Consider the following 17,657-nt stretch of genomic DNA (forward strand, 5'->3'; position numbering starts at 1 on the left):
GCTAATAGAATTAGTTAATAACAAAGTTAATAGAATTCTAAACTTCAAATTCCACGACCGATCTGTCAAAGAGATTTTGAAACTTCTGAATTGATCTGTAAGCATGATTTACCGTGTAATGTCTCGTAAGAGGCCACATCAGCCAAAATCACGTTCAGGAAGACCCGATTGACGGATGGTTGCAGCGATAGGCGAATACAGAGATTGGCTTCAACACAGAAGAAATCGGTTCGCCATATTACAAGGACTTGTGGATTGCAAATATCCAAAGACACCGTTCTAGGAGAATCAAGGAATCTGGTTATATGATTCACGTAAAAATGGCTCGAACGTTACGGTTCTCAACGCTTCACAAATGAGTGAGATTGCAATGGGCCGTAACCACATGACCTATGGTGACAAATGGATCTGTGTAATTTTGAGCGATGAAAAAATGAGAATCTAGACGGTCCTGACGGTATTCATATTACTGGCAGGACTTACGAAAAGAGCCTCGGAGCTTTTTCAGTAGGAACAGTGAAGGTGGATCTGTTATGATGTGGGCAACTTTCAGTTTCAAAGGGAAAGTCGGTTTCGCCTTTCTAGATAGTCGGCAAGATTCGTATAAATACACAGAAACACTAAGAGACCATATTGCGGCACTTACTGGAAACACTGGAGGACAAAAATGGGTGTACCAAGTAAGGAAATGCTCTCATTCATACCTCAAATGCTACAAAAATTTACTTAGACATGAGAACATGTCACTCTTCTTGAGTAGTCACCAATGAGTCCCGATTTTAGCTCAATTGAGAAAGTGTTGGGTCTAGGTATTATGTCCAGGTACGTTTACGAGAATGGAAGAAAGTTTTCTTCCGTGAATGCCTTAGAAGTAGCCATCGAGAATGCATGGCACAATGCGGAATCAGAGTTATTACATAATTCGATGGAGTTCTCTCGATGAAAAAACGCGTATTCCACGTCATATTGAATAATCGGGCAACTTTTCTCTAAACTTTCGAGACGAATATTTTTTTGTGTTTTTATTTTTTCTAAAATACAAATTGCTATTTTAGTTGAACATTTACTGGAATGCAAATCGCATGTGATGTAAACAAGCAGATTTATATTTGGTGTTTGCGTTCCTTTACATTTTTCTGAATCGCGTAATAGAGATGAGTCTATAAACTTTTAGGACAGCGTGTATACGAGTCAGTTTTCTTTGGCAAGTCCTCCACGGAGGCATTCCTTCTCTTAGGCAGGTAGCCCTAGTGTATTCTGCCGTAATTAACTAACGTAAGCGAATTATATACGTGTGCAGCTCATGCATGCGAGAATACCGATTAAACGTATTCTTCTATAGTCGATGATAAACTAACGTTTTAAACCGTAATTGTATTCTCACGGTTAATAAAATTAGTATACCCACCAATTTACCTAGACGTATTTATTTTTATGTAATGGATACCGTTTAAGTGCGAAATTGCTAGTAGTACAAATACAAGTGACAGGGGACGTTGGCACTGTGCCTCTACCGTACTGGTTAATCAGTGCAGAACCACGTCCACCATTAACTAGAACAGCCCCAGATGTTATAGTTACACATATTGTTGCATTGAATAATACTTTGACAATATTTGACTTGCTTAAAATATACCTTGAAGTACGTTTAAAATATGCATAGAAATATGAACACTGATACGCATGATGTAACACTGATTATATACATTACATATATATGCAGTAGCTACTTAATATAATACAGGATAAATACATAACTTTATGCGGTTCAGGATACACTAGCACATAGTAGAGAATACAGGACTCGTCGCAAAATGTTATGATCATTGTGATTTGTCTTGGATATATAAAATCTCCTATAACTTGGATTACACTAACATTACACATGCATAAATAAGTAAAGAAATACTGATACAGGGATAAATAAATATGCATACATTAAATGCATGTTGGAGACGCATTATGCATTAAGTATCTAGTACATCCAGACGTTACACTAATTGGGGTAATTAAATTAATTCATAAACATGATTGAGTAAACGCGCATACTTAGAAACATATAATGAAGGTTATAATGTTTTGACTTGGATAAATAAGGTCACCTATATTAGATATTCATGTTTATGAATTAGCATTAAAAATTAATTAATAACGCACTGCAGCGTAAAGTGGAATGCAAAGTGAATTTCGAATTTATTTTATATTGAGTTAATTAAACATATTTGCATTATTTTATTGGCATTAGTATCTGGAATGTTCTTGAACAAGCAGAAATAAAATAAGCCCATAGCAGCAAAAAGTTTATTGTTTCATAAATATTCTGCAATAATTTGAAAATATCAAATTATAAATAGGTATTTTTTCGCAAAGGAAGTTTTGTATCTGCAGGTGAAGCATAAAAACTTTTCGAGTGGAGTGCTTGGAGTGTACTGCATTGAAAATAAAGTCAGTTCTTCGGTAAAGTCTTAATGCTGCTCATTTGGAGTCCCATTTCAGGAAGTTTTAACCTAGAAATAAAACCAAACCACGAGCTTAATTATTAACTCCCGTAAGAGATATATAAGAAATGATATATTCAAATAACGATACCAATATACTCATCCAAAATAAACTCTTATGAGTTAAGCTAGCATTTATTAGTTTCACAGATTTATCCAGCATTGTTTCTATGAAGATAAATTTCATTACTTTCATTTATTCGAAATCATAGAACGATAATTTTTAATAAATGGATTTTTATTCTTAAGTGGAATTATTTCATTTCAAATTTTTAAAGTATATGATATAGATGATGCTTAATATAATTGCCTGATACTCGTAGCGCAATAAGCACCGTTTATTGAAATCATTTTTGTTCCAAACAGGTTGAGTTTATTAAGTGGCTGAGTTTAATGGATGGCAATTTTTTATTGGAAAGTGTGATAATAGTTTTAAACTTATTTAGTAAGAAAAAAGCTAAAACACAATCTAATAATAATAGATAATTTGTGTACTTTTAGATTAAATTCAATTAAGTTATTTGATTATTAATTAAACATTCTGGAACTATTTTAAATAAATATGAGTCTGCACATTTAATATTTAACTATTGATAGAATAAACTGTAACAGCAACAAAGAAAGGCTTGCAGGTACCAGATTTCAGATTTCAAATAGAAAATAAATATAAACTAGAATGTTTTTCGTTTACGATATTATGTTATATTATGTATATATTGTTCAAGTATTGCAATCGCGAAAAATTTAAGGTATGATATTTCAGCAAAAATACCCATTTCCACCGCCCTCGAAATCATTTCAACGATGTTTTTGCTTGACATCTCTACATGCGGACAGAACGAGGAACTGTTTTTGCCAAAAAAAAAGGGTTGTAAAATGGATTTAAAATGGAGAAGAGATTTTTTCTTAAAGTTTGTACGAAGGTACGTATGTATGTATCTCGCATAAAACAAGAATGAGTAACCGCAGGAGATTGAAATTTTCCATATGGGGCGACTGTAGCATGTAACTGTGCACCTCCCTTTTTCGTTACAATCGGCTGCATCAATATAGACTCGCTTCCAAAAGTTAAGCTCGGAGAGGAAAATGCTAATTTACGAAAGCCAATCAGAATTGAAGAGGATGGAATTCGCTGCAGAGGTACATGGAAGTATGCAAATATGTTAGGTAACAGCCAATCGCGCTTTCATATCAAGAAATATGCAAAAAAGGCAGTCTTATAAGAAGCCAGCTTTATGAAGGGTTACAGAAGTTGATTGCAAGTGCTGATAGAAGGTGTTTAAAACTTTCGTAGAATTTGTTTTCAAGACAACGTGTTTCTATGACTTCCAGAAGACAAATGGAAGCGCTGGCACTGAGAGCTGGCGTGCTGTGGGGCGAACTGAAGCAGGACAGTCGATCACAGATGTTGCTCTTTTCTTCGGCGTTCATCATTTTGAAATTTCACGTTTATGGAAACAATTCCAAACCACATAGACAGTTATCCGAAGGCCCGTAGCCGGTCGCCCAAGTGTTACAACCCCCGCGGAAGATCGATATATTGTTATTTTAGCTAAGCGGAATCGCAGAGCGACCTCCACACGTGTGACACCTGTGGTTACAGCGTCCATTGGTAAGGCGATATCTGCAGCTACTGTACGCCGAAGATTACATATGAGTAGACTGTACGCCCGGGTACCTCGAGTTTGTGCTCCTCTATTCGTCCAATCAAGAGGAGCACGATTACAGTGGTGCCGGAACATGTCAATTGGAATGTGTCTGACTGGGGCAATGCCATGTTTACTGATGAGTCAAGATTTGCTCTGGAGACAGAAGACAAGCGTATAAGGATATGGTGTGAACAACGAACACGCAATCAGTCCCAAAACATCATCGAACATCTCGTATTCCGGGGCGGAAGCACTATGGTGTGGGCAGGGATTTCATTAGGATACCGCACCGACCTGCACATCTTTAAACGGGGTTCTTTAAACGGGGTTTCTTTAAACGGGGAAAAGGCTGTCCGATATCGAGATGAAGTCCTAGAACCCATTGTGAGATTGTATCCTGCAGCAGTTGGCCCTACTTTTGTTTTAATGGACGATAACGCACGTCCCCATAGAGCTGACATCGTCGATGACTACCTGGAGAGTGAAGGGATTGCGCGTATGGCGTGGCCAGCATATTCGCCCGACCTTAATCCCATTCAAAATCTTTGGGTTGCGCTTGGCCGTGCTGTATCTTCACGTTTCCTACCTCCAGCCACTCTTATTGATCTGGAAACTGCTCTACAAGAAGAATGGCAATTGCTTAATTGTGCGGTGGTTGACCACCTAATTGAAAGCATGGTCACAAGGTGTAAACTTGTGACCATGCTTTCAATTAGATGAGGGGGATCACATACCCTATTTTTTTCATATTATGCTGTTTATTTTCACTTTATACATAATTTTGTTTAAGTTTCCAGTTTCAGATTATCTGATAACTTACAAAAATTTAATATTGTTTTCATTTCTGTATATAATTATTGATTTTGTTTTATGCATAAATATATATGCTACTTTTCTGCCGAATTTTGTGTCAATCAAAGCAGTATTTGTTGATTTTTTGCATTTTACATCTTCGTGCTTAAGTGTATATTTTGGAAGTGAGTGTACATATATACTTCTGCTCTATTACCTGGTTGGATTAGTTTAGTTTTTTTTATTCGTATATGTTGATAAATTATGTATTTTTTGCTTTAAAATTGATTGAATTATGTGCTTTTTATGTTCCAGTTAAAGTTTTCATGCCTTTAGTTAATCTGCATGCAAAAGTTATAGAATTATTAGCAATTTAAAAGTTTAAGTGGCGAGTTCAGCTTAGCGAATCGCCTTTTGTTTACATTTGAAACTCATTAGAATGGTGAATTAAGTCAGTTTCTGCACCTTCAGTGTCTTTTTGTCGTGTGGGAACAAAAGCAGACGTTCAGTTTTGTGCACCGAAAAATTTATCTTCTTGCACGCTGGCTATTTTGCTTGTTTTTGAGTAGAAAACTGTAGTTTTACTTTAAAAATTGCTTCTTTTACTCTTTTTACTGTATTTGGAATTTTATTTTTTCTGTATTTTAAAATTTTTAATGAAGATGTTTTGAGGTTTTATTTATTTTTGTTTTGCCGCAAAGTGAGAACTGAATTTATTGAATGATAAATATATCTCTATTAAAATTCGAGGAAATAAGTTTAAATGAAATGCACCAAAAAAGTGTGCATGATTTAACAGGCGATACAAGGAACTCATGCGGTATCTACATCAGATTTTTTTTGTTATAAACCTATGTTTTGATAAAATTTATGTTTTGATTAGTAAGCGAAATTAAAAATTTATATAAAGCATTTGAACTTCCTTGTACGAAATAAAGGACTGGCGGAAAATTTAGGTTTTCAATGGAAAAATCCATTTGGACCGTTCCCAAATCTATTTTGATTATTTTTTGCATGATATCTCTACGTTCACACAGAAAAAAAAACTCTTTATTCGAAAACGGATTCAAAATAGATTTTATCATAATGTCTGTACGTACGTAGGTACGTATATATCTCGCATAGCTCAAAAACATGTAGTATGTTGAAATTTTGTACAAAGAACTGCTATAACATGTAGTTGTGCACCTCGCGTTTTCATTGCAATTGGCAGCACCAAAATTACATATATATAACAACTTCCCAGATTACCCAGTTTAAATATCCTTATATCCGTACCAGAACTTAATTTTCGCAATTGTTGGTCCTAGTCCATGAACTCCCAATTACAGAACGGGTTTAAATGATGAAAGTATTCATGTTTTGGCAATTTCAAATTTAAAAAATTAACAAATAATGAAATCTAACTTTTTATGCGTCTCCTTGTTTCTGCACTCATACTTATGAAAGTTTTATTTTCGTTACGAGAAAATAAAAATACAAGAAGATTGACTCCTGTGTGACAACAATTGATCCGGACATTTAATTTAAATTCCGAAATTTTTTATGTCATTTTCAACTTGCCTGGAGGAATCGATTTATTAAGTTAGAATAATTTTTCGAAATAAGTTTCAGTGAAATGCAGCAAAATATATATATCAGTTAATAAGCCATTCAAGGAAGGTATGGGGTGTCCAGATCAGATTTTTCATTTCGTTAATAAAATGTTTCAAAAGAAAATCTGCCCCGTCAGATCGTGTTAAGATCGCGCATGTAGTCCGCGTGCAATCTGAGTTTGAGTCCACTGACTGAAAATACCGGATTATAATTTAAATTTATTTTCTTTAAATGATATTTATAAATTCGTCACGTAGCAGAATCTAAATCGATTTGCTAATTATTCAAAATACTTCGCAGGTTATAATTTACGCAGAAAAGAGTCAAACGAAATAATATTTAATGCCACGATTTCCTGTAATGTAATTACGGCTTCATGAATTAAATATTCATGATTATTAGCATGTAGCACTCGATCAAAAGAATTCATACGTACCATATCTGACATTTAGCGGCCAATACCAGCACCAGCTGAAAAGAAATAATAATTTCATTAGCTCATTAATTCGTTCAATACTTCATACACGTGCAAAACATATCCAAGAGTTACAACTGACAAAATAATTGATAAATGAAAAAAAAAAAAAAAAAAAAATGGTAACTGAGATCAGACATTTTTGCTTGCATTCATTAGAAAATATAGAATATAGAATAAGTATCCTAAAATTATTATTGCTTCAATAAACAGATTTCTACATATACAGATATATATGTTAAAACTTTTACGAAGGTTTCTTATGAAAAGGGAAATAACTGAGGGTTTTTCGTATTGAATGGTACAAAAAGAAAGCCTATAAATTATTTTGATAAACCAAATTTACTGTGAAACTATAGTTATCCAAGTTTCTGTAGATGTTCTCTGTGTGTCCTTCCGGTAACACGGCAAATGTGGTACACTAGTTCTTGCCATATTCGTATTAGAATATTCTTTGCTAATGATTCGATCAATTTTGCTATTCGCTGCTTCAGATGTTGTAAGTCCTGGAGAAATGGAAGCATAAACACTTTGTCTTTAATAATAATCCATAGGAAAAAAATTATAAGGGATTAGACCTGGGAATCTCGGTGGTCAACAAAGTTATGCCATATCGTTAAAGCCAGCACGGCCAGTCCAGCGATGGGGTAGACTATCGTTCAACAACTGGCATACGTTTTTACGCCAATACGGAGGAGCATCGTCTTGCTGCAGAATGAAGCCGGAACAGCATTCTCACACTGATGGAACAACCACCTTTATTGTATATCTTGGTAAATGCACCCGTTAATCAATTTTTCCATGAAGAAAAAAAGGACGTTAAACACCACTGTTGAAAATGGCGCAGAAAACATTCACCTTTGGAGAATCACGCTCAGGTTCCATTATACCATGTAGGTTTCTTGTGGCCCGGAATCGTAAATATGGCGATTAACTTTGTAAGGTTTATCCTAAGTTTTTAACAGTCATCTTTAGTTAAATAAGGTTAATACTTTCATGTCCCTCCTACTTTCAGCTCACAATTTCCTACCAGAATGCGGTTTTAGAATCGCGGTTAATGCAAATGAGTAAGAGTGGTATTTAAGTCGAAGTTCCACTGGCTTCGAGAGACAGCCTCAGAGTTTCTGATTAGCGCGCGTTCGCCTTGTGGCTACATCTCTAAGCTATTAGGGAGATTAGTGGGGGGGGGGGCTTGCGTATTATTACTAATAGTGGAGACTTGATTATTATTATTACTATTAATGGAGGCTTTGTTGTAAGCGCTGAGAAAAGAGCCAACTGTTACGTTCTTATTTTGAGAAACAGACGGTAGTTAACCCTTCTCGAGTTTTACGTTTCTGTTTCTGAATTAAAGCGATTATTCGCGTAAGTGTTCACGAGGTTCCTACACATTTAGCTGTTTGATAAAAGGTTGGAACCCCCACAACTTTGCCAGAAACGTAAAAAAAGCTTTATCCGTAAACACAAATCTGTTCGCCAAACCATCCACCTCCAGCTTATCTTTCAAATTCTCACAGAAAGCTTTACGCAATGGTTTGTCGGAAGGTTTTTAACGCTTGCATCATCTGAAAGGTGTATGTCTGGAATTATAGGTCTTTCCGAAACACACACCACACCGTTACATGAGGCACACTGAGTTCAGAATTCGCACCACGCGTTGGTTTACTTTCTTTCTTTCCGCCGACAGCGAGGCAGCCGGGCCACTGGGTAGTTAGCATATCGGCCAGGTAGCCCCGCTGACGGAAATAACTTGATCAGAATAACACACTTATACATACATATTGCGCTCAAGACGACTGCTGGGGGCAGTGCAAACAAATGCTGGACGTCACTTTGATTTGGATTGCTGTTTGTTCTGGGCTGGTTTCCTTACACAAGCAGTCCGTGTCCCGAAACTGCTTCACCCATTGTTCGATGTTATGACGACGCAGTAATTCTTTACCATATTTCGTTTGAAAATGTCTTTGAATAACGATAATCGATGATAGTTCGGCGTATTCCAAAACCCGGTGTGCTTTCTCTGCATGGATGGCGCCCTTTGATTAACAGTGTCTTACAGCAGGTCATATATAACGCTGACAGGAGGTCATATAAAGCTGTTAAAGTAGCAGCGTTAATTCATTATAGTCAACCTAACAGGAGGTCATATAACGCTGCTAAAGTATCGCAATCGGAAGAGTTTTCACTGTTCCCGGATAAAACTTGTATAATTGTAGTTTCAGAATTAATTTGTTTTGGCTTAATAAATCAGTCACAGAATTTGTACCATGCTCTTCTTTCTGTCTCATTTAGTATGAAACATCCTGTATTAAGTATTAAGATAATGCTCGTTTTTAATGTTTTTTCAAGGTTGATTTACTTTAAATTCTTGTAGACAAATGTAGATGGATGACTTGAGTAATTGTAGTAAATCGAAACTGTTTGCAAGTATAACATTGATAATTACTAATAAAAAAACATTAATGATAAAAAATACTTGAATAATAAATATTACTTTAATGAGAAAAACGGTGCCAAACACAGTATAGTATACAATATATATATATATATTTTGAAATCTTCCAGAAGCAAAATTTGGAGAAAATAATAGAATGATTACTAAATGAAATAATAAAATTTATAAAATTCTTTTTTTGTCCTCAATAAAGAAAAGCGTAATAAATTACTCCATAAAACGTGAACAATACTGATTTGTTGTATCTCATTTATCTGACTGTAACATCAGAACAAGCCCACGAAATTCACCGTGGAACGGAGTGCAAGATTGCGCCTGTCATTGCCAAAGAGTGTTAAGCACCATATACAGTACCACAGTACGACTTTTCTCAGTCCCCCCCCAATTATGATGGAAAGCATCTTTGGGGACGGGTATCAAGGTATTCCACCCCTCTTCCCCTACCACTAACCTCTCGAGAGGACTTTCGACTCGTTTCAGATTAAGAGTGACCCCATGCCGCACAGACACTATAACATTTACAAACATGCATGTTCTCTCCGGAATTCGAACCCGGGCCCTTCAGTACGGCAGTCAGCGTCGCTAACGACTTTCCCGGTTGGGCGGCACAATACTGACTATGAATTTAATCAGAAATTCAAAACGTTACTCTTCACAATTTCAGATTAAAGTCTGCAATCCCTTATTCCCTCTGAATTTAAATATTGATTATAATGCCTCATCCATATTATCGAAAACTTGATAAGCATTGAAAACACATTAAGCAAAAGATACAAAATTCGTTTATATATCAATAAGCAGAATATTTTATAGTAGATGCTAGAATTTGAAAGGAAAGATAGATAGGAGATTATATAACGCAAAAAAGTTCTTTTCATTTCCTTGTGATATACAGGAGGATCATAAGAAAACTTTCTCTGTATATGAGCCCCTAGAGGCCTAAACTCTCAACCAGTCGGAATGAAATTTCAGGTATTGTATCTGATGCGCTCGAGATTTTGATGATTTAAAGCAATAGAGCTCTCACGGTTACTCTTAAAGAGATAACTGCACGATAGTTGCAGAATTTTGTTACAACGGTAAAATAAAACCCAAAAATATTTTAAGTAAGAGCAAAACTAATTCATTATACTTTTAGCAGAATATTTTAGAACCGCTTTTTGAAGAAGAGATTCTAGCCTTATATGGAAGGGACGTCAATAAAGTTGAGCTTCATATGAACAAAACTTCTAGTCGCACGTCCAAGATAATTTCAGATTATTTAGCAAACAAACAACCAAAATCGGGAATAAAAATGTATCCCATTTAAAAAGAAATGTTTATAATATCGCCTGACGCTCCTCCTGTGGACTTTTGCGCTTTAGGTATTTAAAAAAAAAAAAAATAGAAAAACATCCAAGAACACTGAACGGACTTTTGGAAAACGACTCAAAAGGAATAGGATGAAACTGACATGACAGTGAAAAGAAAAGCTTCTTTTGATAGAAAATTCCAGCTGTTGAACCAAGAATCAAGGCAATCAACGGAAGTAAATCGCTGCAGGAAACACGCCCTTTAAGCATAAAAATTACTTACAAAAATCTTTCGTTATAAAGTGCAAGTAACCTTCTGTATTATCCTGTTCATTGAGTCACTCTTACCGAACTGTACTGGATAGAGTATTCAGAGGTATGATAAAGAGATTTTAACAGCTTCATTTTTTTGCGGTGCCTCCTTTACTACATAGAAACCTCTGAATGACTAATACCAATGGCAAATAAATCATAATTCCGATGACATAAATAAGGAAGAATTCCTCAAAGATCGAGAACAATTTCAGAGTTTTATTCCCGTTGCTACTTGGCAGAACAAAACAAAGCGTCGCAAAAGTGGTCGCTTAGAATTTTTGAAGTCTATTCTAAAATTCAATCTCCAGACGGCAGCTTCGAATACAGTATAATCTCGATTATCCGGTTTGCGGGTAATCCACACTCAACGATTTCCTTGAGGATGTGTAATTAAATAATAATAAAATAATAATACAAAATCTGAAAGGTTTCAGATTTTAAATTACGTCCAAAGAGGCCTTTTATTTTAACAATTTTGTGCATTACTTTTATTTATTAAATATCATGTTTCGCACTTAAACCATAAAATTCAGTTCAAGAGCAATATCCCAAAATAATTTTAAACTGAACATATCTTTAAAATTTCCGATACACAGTCTCGAGCGCTGGAGATAAAAATGTTTTTTTATGTACAACGTTGCAATTGCTCGCTTTGAAATCCTTCCCATTGTTCTTTTGCTCCCTTTGAAATGTGTGTTAATCAAAATTCGTTAAAGTTTGACAAAACATGAAATCGATAATCATTCAAATTTGGGCTTCCACATGCCCATATTCGCAGCCAGATTACGTCATTCAAAATTGGATGTTTCTAGGTACCGTTGTTTTATCACAATGAGAGAAATATACATACATTTATGTAGATTCTTAATTATTTAATTTCTTCAAATATAATACAGGGTGATAAAATTGGGTGGCAACAGTTTGAAAAGTAAAACGGTCATTCAGAGTGATTCGAAGCAAAATCGCAAAACGAAATCCGTAGTCCCTCAGGGACAAAGCCCCTTTGGAGTAAAAAAAAAACTGACGGTCTAATGATGACTAGTATATTTCTACCGCCAAATGTTACCAGTTTAATTCATCCGATGGACCGGAGGTATATTTAACGTTCTGATCTTCTAATAACTCTTGCTGAGGAAGATGATGAGGAATAAAGTTCTTAGAAAAGTTGACTATATTGGATTTCATACACGGAAGTCAGGGTCGAAAGTAAAACCAGTAGCACTGGTTCAACCATGAAGAACGATTCTTCTCGATATAGAAATCGGAGATTTATACTCATTGGGGAGAAGCAAAGACAAGAACTGAAGTTGTATGCCCAAAAGTTGAAAATGTAAAAATTCTTGGAAAATGTCTATCGGGGAAACATCGAGGAATGATCAAACGGCGATTCGACTGAACCGAGCTTTCAGCGTGTGAGTGGTGCTAATATCACTTTAAATGCCAGATGTTCTTTTAAAAAAAGAAAAAGCATCCGCCTTTTCTGAGTGATACTGAAATCAAGAGCACACTGGCAACTGGCATTGGGCCCGAGACTGCAATGACTTCTGTTAGAACTCTGTTGGACTTCGTCAACCAAAGGGGATTCGAATATAGGAATAAAATAGCACTTCCAAGAAATATACAGTTAGAATTATCCGTGTTGTTTAATTATCCGCAACCCGATTAGCCCGGATGATCGAGAGTACAATGCATTGCGAATTTTCTTTATAACTGCTGTAAATGATACCTGTTGTGAGAGTAATTTTTCTAAACACTAATGCACTTCAGATCTGAAAATAAGTTGGGTAGCGAAGGGCTAGTTGCAACAATGTTTGAAAAAATGTTTATATTTTTAAATGCACTTACGATTCTTTAATTATAACTGCCCTTTTTATAGCACAACTACTATTTATTCATCATGTGCACAAAGAAACGTTCGGAAATTTTCTTGATTTTAGTACAAAAAATATTTTTTTCAGAACTGTATTCGCTTGTTACGATTTGCCCCTACAATTCGAGGCAAATTTTAACAGACCTGGGGAAAGGGTAACAATAAAAAGGACAGCATTTTAGAAAACGATTGGTGTATATTATTATTTGGTTTAATGACAGTGAACGATATCAAGCACTACAACAATATAATTCTTTGACTTACTCTTCGCTGCTGCCGCGCAGACCACATATGCAGCAAGCATGACTGCGGATATGACGTAGTTCGAAATCATCGTAACGGCAGATGTCTTCAACGCTTTCTTTGGGAATAGCTTTGTACTTCTTTGGGAAGGAAGCAAAACGATTCCTGCTGTCCTCACAGCTACTTCTTTTATACCAAACACCAAGGACTAAAATGCGTTCTGGAAATATAAACAGAAATGTAATTGCAAAAAGAAATATTGACGATTCATATCGAATACGTGTTACATTAAACACTATTGATTGGGAAAAATATGATTGGCATCATTTTTTCCACTAAAATAACATTATCTTAAGCCATAATTCAATCGTGTGGAAGCTTTTCGTGACTTAAGCACATTTGTTCAAACATATCGCTATAAAAATTTTGTTCCAAGAGTTTATTCTATTCTCTCTGATACATATTTATTTTTATATTCTGAACTAAATGTTGTCTTCGTCCTGAATACACAATTTAATGGAATATCTGTTTATGGAAGTTAATACAAAAGTGACTTTCAAAAGGAGAGTGTAAAAGCCAGAGGCTAGTTGTATCAATTTTTGGAAAAATACTCATATTTTTAAACGTCTTTGAGATTCCTTAAATATCACTGTTGTTTTTTATAGCATAACTCTCCCTTCGTCATATTTCCAAAATAAATATTCGGCAATGTTTCTGATTTTAGCGCAAGAAATACTTTTATCAAAATTATTTGTCTATTACAATTTGATCGGATTTGGGACAAATTCTAACTGACTTCGGGCAGATAGTAAGAACAAAAGATACAATATTTAAAATTATTTGGTGTTTGTCATTACTTAGTTTAGTGACATTGAATGATATCAAGTGATTTATAGTAAAATCAAGATAAAATTCGTCAATTAATCAACATCAAGTGATTTATAGTAAAATCAAGATAAAATTCTTTAATTAATTAACATCAAGTGATTTATAGTAAAATCAAGATAAAATTCTCTAATTAACCAACATAATAGTCTCCATCAGAACTGCAGTTAAAAGAACAAATGATAGATTATTTCCTCTTACGCATTTAATGTGCGTCCACATTTTGCAAATTAAGCACTAACCCATTCTTCTTCGTCAGAATGGCTGTACCATCTCTGGAAATTAAACAAAACGACATTTCTGCTTCAGAACACTGCATTTGAGTTCAAAATCCTCTCCTTTTCTCCATTTTTATCTCTTTATTTTATTTTATTTTTTAATGTTTTTTTAACCTTCCCCTTCCCAATATTTTAATTTTATTTTTTCCGTTTCATATTAATCATCTTTCATATTCTTTTTCCAATGCATATTTTTCTGGTGTGTCAGTTATTACGGCAGATTTCCTTTACCGTCAGCCTCTGTTAGACTGTTTCCGAGGGGATGCTTTAACGAGAGGTTTAATCTGTGAGTGTTAAAAATACGTTTTTCTATTTTCGGAAAGAAAACTAGACAGATTAAAGTAGTTTTCATATTAATATTCAAAGAACAAAACGTAATTAAATGAATAAAGATCAAGGGGCAAGTTGTAGCATGCTACAACTCACGGAGAGATTTTGTTACCATTTGCCCCATGGTAGTATAGCTTCAGATATTTTTGTTGATTCACAAAAAAATTATGGTGATTAGTAAAAAAAAAAATTAAAGGAGCATTTATAAATTTAGTACATAAACAAAATAAACATGTAAAACCATTCTTTTAAAAGATCTGATGTGTACACCACGTGGCGTCTATGCACGGAATATTAAATTATACGCATTTTTTCCTGCATTTAATTTAAACTTATTGAATTGAATTAAATCTACTTCGTCGATAGCGCATAAACCAAAATAGAATAAATGATCTCTTTAAAGTTCACTACATTTATTTACCAAAGCGATATTGTGGCGCTAGTTTCACTTAACAGCTTTACGTCTCCTTCATTTTTATAACTCAGAATGCTCAAAAAGTATATCATCTAAAGAATTATCTAATCATTGCCACATGTTCTATTCAAATACTACAATAATCTAAAACGACGCATAAAAGAAATTAGACAAACAAAAAAGGAACAGTTGTTGTTGCGAAGCTTAATTTCTTTCTTCTTAGGAGAATAGTGGCAACAAATCCATTATTCTGCTAAATTTCAAATGTAAACAAATATGGCGTCTATGGTAAAAGAATTAGGCTTAGCCACACTTAAACAACTTTTAAATTGTTTATAATTCTACAAATATTGCATGCAGGTGAACTAAAGGCATGAAAACCTAAACCGGAAGATAAGAACAACATAATTCAATCAGGGGTACCACTTTGTTGGTGTTTCTTTTTGGACATTCTTCAATTTTTACTTTTTACTTTTGGTTTTGACTTTTACCCTTGCCTGCATGAATGACGAAACACGAATTGAATGATTGGAGAGTTAGGTTTGGAGCAACTTCCCCTTGATAAGTCTGTCTCCTGCCTGCTCAACAGTCATTCACTTATGCATTTTTAAAAAAATTGTTTGGATTAATTTTAATTTGCTAAATTAGTGAATTTATTTTCATGGAAAGACTTTGCACTTGATTTGCTTTTGCTTCTGAATTTAAATGATATTGTACATTAGTTCGAGAATTAAATCTTTCAAATCTTTTATATGTTTACACATTTTTTTTAATAATTTTTTAAATTTTTTTAGCTTTAAATTTGCTTTTTTTTTTTTTTTTCTAATTTTGGCTTTAAATTTGCTTTTTTACTTTTATACGTGTTTGTTAAAATTTAAATTTAATTTGTTTAAATTTAAATTTCATTCCTTGCAGCAATGGCGCAAAGAATTATTTAATTAAATTTGTTAATTTAATTAATTAATTTAAATTTAAATAAATTAAATTTATTTATTTAAATTCAATTTTTTCTTATGAAACAATATATGTATACATATATTTATTTACTTTTGGGGAGGCCGATTGCCATAAAAAAGGGAGGTGCACAACTATATCCTATAGCTGTCCTATATACAAAATGTCAACGTTCTGACGCTTCTCGTTTTTGAGTTATACATATTCACGTACCTACATACAGACGCCAAGGGAAAAAATCACTTCTGAATCCATTTTAAATCAGTTTTATAATTTTTTTGGGAAAAAAAAAAGAGTCCTGTATTCTGTCCATGTCACGCAAAAACAAATGTCACGCAAAAACATCTCGATAGCGGTCAAAATGGATATTTCTGTTGAAATATGGTACCCGGAATTTTTCATGATTACAGTACTTCCTTTACTTCGTACAAGGAAGTAAAAAGATCACTTAAATTATCTTAAATTGAAATTTACGAAATATTTTACCCCCGTTAACTAGGTAACACGCACGGGCACATATTTTCTCAGTAGCCGTTTCAGAGAGGCATTGATTGTGTTTACGTAATAGGGCCCGTTAAAAGAACCCTGTTTAGTGAGGATTCTGATAAATAAATTTAAAACCCATAGCGTAGTGTGCATGTTACAACTGATCTCTGCCCCCTAGCTCTCCTACGCGTTCATTTACCACGTTTTTAACTTAGCAGTCCTCGATTCTGCTGCTAGCATAGCAGCAAATGTTATGTTAGCAGCAGGAAATATGAATATGAAGGAAATATGAGAAAAAGGATTCGCTTGTGGATTACTTATCTTTTGATATTATATTCAACATGGAATGCATTGGAGTTTATTTCTTAACTCATTATTATCGGGTTTATTTAGGTCAGAAATACAGCAGATGCCGCTTAATATTATCTCACTTAATGTTATCATTCAGATTTTGTTTTCGAATTGCCACCCGTGCCCACATTATATACTTTTTTTATTTTTGAATATACAGAAGATACAGAACGTTCCCCACGTTTGTCTAAATACATGCTCATTCTGATGGATGTCGTGTGAAATGTTTCTGTCTTCCACCTGAACCATCTCTGTCGATAAGCTCTTCTGATAAACCATATTAAATATCAAAAATGAGCTCTTTTGGGCAAACTTTAAAATCTGAACACTTTCAGATGTTTTACGTTTTTTCCCCCTAAGAGATATCACCTTTTGAGCTAAAAAAATTATTAGCCTCGAAATATGATTTTCTTTTATTAATCTCGAAATGTGATTTTGCGTTGGTTCCCTAGAAACGGCACATCACTTCTAAAATTCTTGCCACCAAACGCCATGCATTATTTTTAAATAATTAAACAAGGAAGAATCTGCATGTAATGTTCCTCACATTTTAAAAGAACGACGGTAAAGCCATCCAATTCTGAAAAACATCGGATATTTACCTTTCAGTTTTAATTAACAAACTCAGCTTTACGAAAGCAACCTTTTGCCGAGACCGGAAGTAAAATTCTTTTATCTTTCCACTCATCAGAGTGTTGCCATTCAGTAAAGTCTAAATTATTTCAAATTTGATGTGAATACAAAGTAATAAACTAAGCTGTTTAAAAATAATA

General features: G+C 34.3%; 1 protein-coding gene across 2 annotated transcripts in view; it reads right to left on the minus strand.

The window, feature by feature from the left end:
* Positions 1 to 2,287: 2,287 nt before the first annotated feature.
* Positions 2,288 to 17,657, minus strand: part of LOC118206078 (uncharacterized) — a 63,637-nt gene continuing 48,267 nt past the window's right edge. For both annotated transcript variants that reach the window (XM_085819875.1, XM_035378348.1), the window contains exons 2-4: positions 13,207 to 13,405; positions 6,972 to 7,006; positions 2,288 to 2,507 (exon numbers count right to left, since the gene is read on the minus strand). In XM_085819875.1, coding sequence (XP_085676001.1) covers positions 2,503 to 2,507; positions 6,972 to 7,006; positions 13,207 to 13,405 — 239 coding nt within the window. In that variant the 3' untranslated portion in view covers positions 2,288 to 2,502. The remainder of the gene's footprint in view (positions 2,508 to 6,971; positions 7,007 to 13,206; positions 13,406 to 17,657) is intronic.

Source organism: Stegodyphus dumicola, chromosome 7, assembly GCF_044657685.1.
Source record: "Stegodyphus dumicola isolate Sdum_Otavi_A_Nest chromosome 7, ASM4465768v1".
In the NCBI taxonomy this organism is placed as follows: Eukaryota; Metazoa; Arthropoda; class Arachnida; order Araneae; family Eresidae; genus Stegodyphus; species Stegodyphus dumicola.